Here is a 9,965-nt window from a genome sequence, read left to right on the forward strand (position 1 = left end):
TTTCTATCTTTCTATCTTTCTATCTTTCTATCTTTCTATCTTTCTATCTTTCTATCTTTCGATATTTCTATGTTTCTATGTTTCTTTGTTTATATCTTTTTATCTTTCTTTCTATCTTTGTGATTTTCATTTTGCCACTTTCTATCTGCTCTTTCTCGCTTCTTTATATAAAACTGTAGGTCTTTTAGAAAGAAATTGAAAATAAATTAAAAGTCAGATTAAAGATTAATAAATTTGAAAAATATATTCCTTCGTTTCATGAAAAAAAAAACATTAATCCCTGTTTTACTATTTTCTTTTATTTTCTTAAGATTAAAAAAAATGTTGATAAAATTATGAAATGTGAAATATTTTTATAACATCATGTAATTTTTCAATTTACCACAGTAAAAGAATGTTAAGTTTTATCTAAAAAGGGCAATGTGTATTTTTTAGTTGCAAGCTTTTTCAAAAATATACAACAAGAAAATCGGATTTTCTATTTTTAGCTTTATACTATATCTNCCCACCACTACAAGTCTAAATGTTTTTAACAATTCTATATTTTATACTTTATCATCTAGCTGTCGCAATTTATCTCAGGAACTCTTTGCGAATTTTCGCCAAAGTTTTCAAAAATCTGTATTTTTATCTTTCAATTTTTCCTCAATATTTAAAGTTTGATCCAGAGACAATTATATGTGTTTAAACCATAGATTAATAACAATACAGATAGCACACTAGATGTGTTTAAACCATAGATTAATAACAATACAGATATATAACACTAGATGCCGTCTTTTTAATATTTATGTGTTTTTCGTTCACAAAAACCTTGAGGCAGAAGCCCAAAGGAGTTACGCGCATGCTCTCTTTCTGTCTTGTCATTTAACGCGGAATAAGCGTAACTCCTTTGAGCTTCATGACTCAGGATTATTGTGAACGAAAAACCCATAAATCTGGTGTTCTATCTATATTGTTATTTATCTATGGTTTAAACTTGTATACTCAAAGTTTCTTATTATAATATTAATTGGTTCAAATTTCTCAGAAATTCTTGAAGATAATTAAATATCTATTATTTAAATTAACACTCCCCTCTCTTTTGTTTTTCTTTTGTCTGCTTTTTCAGGGGTGGACACAGGGGGTTGGCGGGGGGACATTCGCCACCCCCTGACAGATTCAGGGAGGGGCGTAGCCCCCCCCCCCCTGAGATTTCGAGGCAAAAAATGTTCCCAATTTGATATATCGTATGTGTTTTTCAATTTTAAGCTATTTGATTATTTTTTATTTAATGGAAATATAATAATTAATGTTTATTGAAAAATTGAATCATCAGAAGAGAAGGACGAAAAAAATATTTTTCTAGCTTGTTAAAAATAAATATAAGTTTATAACCAACGATGTAAGTATACGACAACAGACATTGTGTTTTGTTTTATTGGTACGCGGCACACTGCACATCTTAAGTCTTTTCTTCAGTTTAATTTAAAAATCAACAACAAGTAAATGTTATTGTTATCGATAAATTTAGAATTAGAAATTCGTAAGAAACTAGTAATTTCTTTTTGTTCTTAAATTGCTAATGTTCCTATTATTGTTCCTGTTCCTAATACTGTGTCCGACCCACCTGAAATCCCTGTCCTAATCCTATATTTTTGTTCCTTATTCCTTAACAATCTTTTTATTGTTCCTAAATCCCTGTCCTAATCCTTTAATTTTGTTCCTAATTCCTGGACAATCTTTTTATTGTTCCTAAATCCCTGTCCTAATCCTTTAATTTTGTTCCTATTTCCTGAGCAATCTTTTTATTGTTCCTAAATTCCTGTCCTAATCCTTTAATTTTGTTCCTAATTCTTGAACAATCTTTTTATTGTTCCTAAATCCCTGTCCTAATCCTTTAATTTTGTTCCTAATTATCAATTTTTTTGTTCCTAAAAAATCTTGCCCCCCCCCCTCACTTAAATCCTGTGTCCGCCCCTGTGCTTTATTAATTAAGGATTTTTTAAGGAAATCTATTCGACTCTCTATTCTATCAAACCAAGTTCTTTAAAAAAAAAATTCTAGAGAAAGTGGTCATTTTTGGCCATTTTCTTGCTCGAATAAAGAATTTCTTAAGTTTAATGAAAATCATTTGAAGCACGCACCTTTGCTTCTTTAGTAAAAGTAAATTCAATCTATATGAAGCATAAAGTCTGACCGCGTCAACCATGTTGCACCGGCTAATCCTGTCCATTGAGCTAGGTACAGTCAAACTGGGACCAGAAAGGTTGACCCGGCTCGAAAATTCAAATGCACTACGGCTGCTCGTGGAAGGTATTAAAGCCGGTTTAAGAGGTATTTTCCAAATATAAACAAAACCTGAATTAAAAGTCAACTTGGAATTCCAACTGCTTTCATTGCATTTATACTTCCATGGTTGCACCCAAGGTACTAATGCAAGGAAAGTTATTTCACAGGTGTACGCATTTTTTGTACTGCAGTGTACTGTCTTTGGGCGGAAAAATAAACACAAGACGAATGTCGGAGCCTGACATGGAATCCATTTTTACAAAAATAATCAATGAAATATTCTCGTCATAGTAAACTATTATGTGAATTATCAAAATTATCAAAATTCAATGCTTTTATCCTCCTCGGAATGAATCATTGTACAGTGTAAATTGTACATTTTTATTCAATGTATGTACAAAACATTGTACAATTCTAAAGCTGAAAATGAGCGCTCTCAGTTTATGGCTACTACACTTTAAAGTCAGACAGAAGCGTTGTGACACTTCAAAGACGACCAGGAAATTGTTCATTTTATAGACATATAAACATAGTATAAAGTTTTCATTCTTTGTACAATGTACATGATAATGTGAGAATTTGGAAATATAATTTGGAAATATAATTTGTAAATATAATGCAAGTTTTCTCAAATAGATTATCAAGTACAATAGGTGGCAACAGAGAAATGGATCAATTATACTCGACGTCACAAGTGTCAAATATAAAAAAACCTAATTTTCTCACATTAGTTGACATGTTTTTCAAAATTGAATATTAAAGTGTAAAACAGAAAATAAAGAACACATAAAATTGCACCTTTTTCACTTATTTTACTGTAAGATAAGCATTTTATTCTAAAATTATCACTATTATTGATAATTTTGTCGGACACAAAAACTGAATTGACACTTGTGACGTAAGAATACAACTGTACTGAGAGTGTACAAATTCTGCGTTGCCATGTATTGTACTAGAATCTATTTGAATTTTCTAACTGTATTTTTCAGCGTGGGAAAATCCAGATGTTTGCCTGCTATGAACTATGACCCCCTCCACTCCTAAAGTCACAATCCAGACCCTCCTAATTCTAATTCCTTTATTCAGCTAAAATCAAAGAAAAAAATTAAAAATGAAACAATTTAATTTTGGTCACGAGATTTGTATTCCTTTTGTTCTGATGACAAACCCCTGGGAATCCTTGTTTACGAAGTAATCTTTGTTTCTCTTAATCTTGGAAATATGAAATACAAAATACTAACAATCTTCATTTTTGCTTTGTCACGTGGTGGTCACGTGCAAAATCTAGACAATTATAATTGGTCATAGTTAAGTTACTCTTAATCTTAATCTTACAAATTAGTTCAGTCGCCATGACAGTTTTGTTATATGTTGCTTATACTTAGTTTAGTCGCAATGACAGTTATGTTATATGTTGCTTAGTTTAGTCGCCATGACAGTTTTGTTATATGTTGCTTAGTTTAGTCGCCATGACAGTTTTGTTACATATTGAATAGTTTAGTCACCATGACAGTTTTGTTACATGTTGAATAGTTTAGTCCCCATGTCAGTTTTGTAACATATTGAATAGTTTAGTCACCGTGTCAGTTTTGTTACATGTTGAATAGGTTAGTCGCCATGACAGTTTTGTTACATGTTGCTTAGTTTAGTCGCCATGACAGTTTTGTTATATGTTGCTTATACTTAGTTTAGTCGCCGTGACAGTTTTGTTACATGTTGAATAGTTTAGTCGACATGACAGTTTTGTTTTATGTTGCTTATACTTAGTTTAGTCGCCGTGACAGTTTTGTAACATGTTGAATAGTTTAGTCGCCATGATAGTTTTGTTACATGTTGAATAGTTTAGTCGCCATGACAGTTTTGTTACATGTCGATTAGTTTGAAATGTTATTGTTGAATCATCATAGAAATTGTTCTATGTTCATGCCGCGGGCATAGTTTTGGTGACAGCTTTCTTAATTATGTTTTTATACTCTTCAATTCCGTTTTATTTTATCGATATTAAACTCCAGCAACCATCTTTGATTTGAAAAAAAACTATTTTGACGAAAATATGTAAACCTCGTCATGAATGGGAATACAAAGCCACTGCTTTGATTGTTTTATGGTTTGATGCCTTCATAGAATTAAAGGTCATGTTCTTCCATTTACTATTCCTCCCTCATCCTAACTCATCGATACATCCTTCTACTTGATACTATAGTTCCGTGTCTAGTAGTTTACGTAATATGTATGTTGACGAATGTAGATTCAATTGAGTCTATATCTTATTAATAAGATGCATTTTTCATATCTAGTCTTATAAACTTAATCAATACAACACATTCAAGAAGTAAATTTCTTTAGTAAAATTTATATTTGGTGCCAAAATACCATAAAACCGTGGAATAGGTAAAACAATTGTTAGACTCAAGTTATGATTTGAAATTGTGCCTTGTACACTTTACAATGTACATAGACGCGTTTAAAATTCGGTGATGGTGATGGACCAAACCTCTGTAGAGTAAAAAAGTAGATGTTTGTTCCACATTTATTGAAAATATATTTCAGCCTGGGTTGACCCTCGTCAGTTCTAACGATATAACAACCATCAAAATCGATAAAAAAATATAAAAAAAATGTTTGTTAAAAATCACAAGAAAATAAACAAACAAAAAGATTATTCAGAATAAAAAATTTGGGCTGTCATTGGACATAAGGGAAACGAACTCAGATTATCAGATGGAAAAAAGATAATTTGCAAATATTCACTTTAAAAAAATGTTTTAAGAAAATTATTATTCCTTGAGATTGTTTCTGTCACAAAGGTTAAAAAACAACTCTTTTTTAAAAAAGATACTGAATTACAGTTTACAATTAAATAAAAACTATTTTTTTCAGTTCATTCCTCTAAGTTCAGTCATAAAATCTCTCATGTATTTAGATTTACACAGGTCTACCGCTTTAGCAATTGTAAATTGGCGGTACAGTCCAAACTAGGACGGCAAAGGTTGGCCAAGCTCGAATACACCAGTCGTGCGTGCATTTCAAATGTCGTCTTTTTATTCCAGTTATTGAAATTTCCAAATGACGTATACAATATCCCATGCACGGCCCGCCCCATTCTCAATGATTACCCCCCACCCTTTGGTAATAAGTGAAAAGTTCGAAAAAAACGATTCTAAATTTGTATTTTTTTAATTTTCTAGATTTTCATCCCTAAATTCTACAAAAAATAGTCAACATTACAAAATACAGTCAAATTAGAGTTTGTGGCGAATGTTCGGAAATTTTAATTCTAGTTTATGTAATAATTACACATTAAGAACAATTTTGTTTTTCAAAACTCTTTGTTGATGAGTATGTAGGATGGAATGTATAGGAATGTATAGGTGATGAAATATAAACTGTATAACTGGTTGTTCAAGTATTTCTGATATCTCTCCTTTTATGGTGTTCAGTCAACAGACAGAGAGATAGACATCTTTACTATTTTAACTAACATCCATACTCTTCCTTGTTTACAACGAAAAAAAAGTACGATTACAGTTGACAAAAATCTCTTGTGCATGCAATTAAAACTAGGGAAGATGTCGAGTCCTAAACAATAATAATTCAAAACAATCCAATATTTTATTTATGTTAGGAATTACATTATGTGTATGTAATTACTTTAATTGCAAGTCTATTTTATATCTCAGTTTTGGACATTTTTAAGTCAAATGAAAATGACTAAAGTCTGAATAAAAACGAAACGAAATATGTTTTAATTATTCTTTTTCCGAAATTTTATTCTAAAATTTTTTCAGTAAAAAGAAAATTTTGGACATTTCAAAGTTAGCTAGGCCAGGGCTCATTTTAGCTAATGAACAATTTTCTTAAACGTGTAGATCTCTTTAGAAACTTTAATTCTCATTTTTGTTTCGAAACTGATTTTTGCCATGTCCATTGTCAATACGAGGGCAAACCCTGAATTTCACATCAAATTATAATACCAATGTCAGCTGTCGTTTATGGGAAATTATTTGTTGCAATATGAATATGAATATGTAATATTTAGATCATGGTGTAGTGTTTATAATATGACCAGATACTAAAACCCCTCAACCCTTTTAGATTGTATTCATAAATGTTTATTATTTATCATTATATATCTTTATTTTTTCGTTCGAATTTTATTTCCCTTTAGTATGAAGTATGAAATGAACTTAAAATTATGATAGCACTTTAAAAGTGATAAAAAGGTTTATAACGTCTAGTTTATTATTTATTAGTTTACTATGTACTATGTAGATATAAAAAGGTTTATAACGTCTAGTTTATTATTTATTAGTTTATTATACTATGTAGATATATAATGAAATGTGCCTATTTGTTAATAGTTTTTTTTCGGAAGAATATTTATAATAATCTTTCATTTCCTGTCTTCACCTAATGCGCCTTTTTATCAATCAAAAGTTTTTTATATGTTTTTTGCAGTACGATGGTATAAATTTGTTAACTGCAGTACAGTGGGACCCATAACACTGTACAATAGGAAGACGTCATTGTGAATGCATGATTTTATGTTTAAATTATGTTTGAAAATGACAGGAATAAATTTAGAATATTAAAAACTCATAACTTGGAAAAGTTTCACCCCAGAATAGATATAGTTATTATAATGAATTTTTGTCTCAACTTACTACCTTTTGATGTTTTCAGCTAATGCGCCTTTTTCTCTATCAAAAGCTGTTTATATGTTTTTTGTAGTACGATGGTATAAATTTGTTTACTGCAGTGTGGGACCATGAACTGTATAAGACGTCATTTAAGCAGTCTTACTGTACAAAGTAAACTGTTGTGTACTGTACACTATACATAACCTTATTTTTTTCAGGTATTTCAAAGATCCCGAGTTCCCCGTTGTAATCTACAGTGAGTCTGATGTAAACCACCCTGTTGACGCTGCCCGTCATGTCCCAGTCAACTCTGTGATATTTAATTCGTTACCTGCACACATTCAGCGGTCCAGCTCACAGTCTATTCATTCAGATCAAATTAGGTTAAATTTCCAAGATGGCGTCAGTCATCGGACACGTGACAGTGAAAATCCGCAAATGTCAAACCGTTTTCTGGCGCGGGAAAACCAGATGTTTCCAGACCTAACAAATCAGTTATATGAAAAACTGGATGACTCTGGATCTATTTTTAATAGTGTAACTCAAGAAGCTCAAAAAAATGCTTTCAACTCCAAAATTCGGAGATCCGCTGATTTCGCCAATGGTAGAACTGGAAATCAAATTGTAGAAAACAGAAAAACAACTTGTATGCTCTATCTTCAGGTTAGTCATCTAAAAACAAAACAAAAAAAAGTTTTTAAAAAAAATTTCAAGTTTAATTGGAAAATCCTTTTCTCACATTATTCCCTCCCTTCCCCTCCATTACATTTTCCTCTCCGACCCTTAAATAGAGTGGGTGTAGCTTTATAACCTCTCGAGTCCTCCTATATTAAATAGATACTAGGTATCTGAAAAACTATTTTTATTCAAGAGTGTGTACAAATTTCTCTCGCGTATCACCGTATCATTTAAAAGCGTCAGCATTAAAGTTTCAAAAAAATAATGTCAAGGGTTAAAAGAAAAGAGTTCTACAAGTCTTTTAATAAATAATTCTTAAATCATCCATATTTCTCATAAAGTATAAAAATTAGATTTTACATTTTCTAATCTTAGAGTATTCAATCCTTTTGAAATGTCTTCTCTCTTTTTTACTCAATTAACACGCGAAACAGATCTATAAATACGAAAATACCGTAAAATGATGTCATATCATGATATCATACGTAAATCATGGTTTGCATCGAAAGAATTTGTAAAATGTCGTTTTGACAATTTTTCGATATCTGCAGCATTCCATCATCAGTAGGTTTAAATAACGCCATTTTATAAACTCGTTCGATGTCTCTGAAGTTCTGGGGCTAAACTGTAATAAAAGAGTTTATAAGACTAGAGTTTACATCTCCCCCACCTCGTGTCAACTCCATGTGTACTCTATGCTTTATAACTCTATTGCTGTAGTGCAGTACCATTGAAGTGTGAAAGGATAACATTGGCCTCCCATCTTCATTGTTCAATTTTCTTTACGTAAAGAAATTCGAAATTCTTTTCACGACATGGAGAAAGTAAAAAGGGGAAACCAAAGGAGGACGTAGAAATATTGGAGCGATGAACTTTCTTTCCTGTAAACAATCTTAGAGCTTTAAAACTATTTCTCTGAAAGTCACCATTTTTAAACGGTCTGATTTTTCTGTTTAAGTTGGTGAATTTTCAATAATAATAAAAGTTGACATTTTTTCGGCAAAAAATGCCATAAAAAGTTTGGGCCCGATTTTTTTGGGACGTTTATTGAAGCAAATACACAAACAGACAGACAAGCCAAATTTATATATATATAAAAAGCTGCATGGAAAGTGTTAACATTGCCAGAAGACATAATCAAAAATAAGGCGAAAACTTACCAATTCATCTGATGAAAATGAAAAATCTATACAATACTACCATTTCCCTACTTCTTTCTCTCTCTACACCTGTTCTATGAGAAGATGGGAAGATCTGAGGAAGCCTGTATAGAAGTTATGACCAGACATGTACAGAGGGTCAACAGCATATACAGGACTGTAGGTATGTACGTTCACTGTACAGTGTACAGTGCGAATTGCGCAGTGTACAATTTACGTGCAAGAAGAAATTTAACATTTATATATAATTAGTTTAGCATATAATTGATAAGTAAAACACACAAAGACTATTTTTTCTATTTTATTGTTGCACAAATTGTTTTAAAAATTCCTCGGGAGTATGAGTTAGTTTAATATATTGAATATATATTAAAAACTATATTCTAAATTAGAATTTTTGAGTTTGAACCAAAGACACAATTCCTTTATCAAAATTTTATCTTAAAAATCTTTATATTATTCTGAACCAGTCCCAACCTTTGAAATGAACTGGTTCAAGCAAAGGTAATTAATATAGTCAGGTCCCTCCCTCACGTATAAAAGTGCATTCTGTCAATTCAGGGATATGGTCTCTCATATATTTTGATGTCTCATTCATAATCCGTAAAATATAGCGTAATAGACCCTATACCAGCCAACAAAATTGGTGACAAGAAATTCCCTGGAATTGGTTACAAGAAATTCCTTGGATAGGGTTATGAGAAATTCCTCGGAATGGGTTACAAGAAATTCCTCGGACCTCGTTATGAGAAATTCCTTGGAATGGGTTATGAGAAATTCCTCGGAATTGCTGTCGACATTTTCACCGGATTTTCCTGTGAAAGATTCCTGGGAATTTCCGCGGATTTTCTGCAAAATTGTTATCTGGGATGTACTTAAATATCAAACATACAGGGCCAACAAAAGTATCAAAATTGACAATACGAAAAATCTAAATTTAATGAGTGAAAATAGGTTTAAAAGTAAAGACTCATGTTAGTTTATCGTACCCCGCTTGGGGGGTATTCTAATAAGGATACCACAGAACACTTTGTAACAGTAAAAATTAAAAATAATTTAAAATAATTATTTTTAAACTTTTATTTGGTTCGAATCTAATTTTCTCTGTTTGATTAAAAACATGATATAGTTTTTATTGTTGTATTAAAGATGGAAAAGCCCCAAGTTTGCACTGTAGAACTGGTTTGTTTCAAATGCCTTTTCCTCCCTCCCTCAA

The 9,965-nt window shown here is 31.3% G+C and overlaps 1 protein-coding gene across 1 annotated transcript in view; it reads left to right on the forward strand.

Annotated features, from left to right (window-relative positions):
* Positions 1 to 7,574, forward strand: part of LOC111702259 (uncharacterized) — a gene marked incomplete at its 3' end in the record, with an annotated part of 24,782 nt that extends 17,208 nt beyond the window's left edge. The window contains exon 5 of the mRNA XM_023473891.1: positions 7,130 to 7,574. Coding sequence (XP_023329659.1) covers positions 7,130 to 7,574 — 445 coding nt within the window. The remainder of the gene's footprint in view (positions 1 to 7,129) is intronic.
* Positions 7,575 to 9,965: the final 2,391 nt, after the last annotated feature.

This window comes from Eurytemora carolleeae, unplaced genomic scaffold (assembly GCF_000591075.1).
Source record: "Eurytemora carolleeae unplaced genomic scaffold, Eaff_2.0 scaffold466, whole genome shotgun sequence".
NCBI lineage: Eukaryota > Metazoa > Arthropoda > Copepoda > Calanoida > Temoridae > Eurytemora > Eurytemora carolleeae.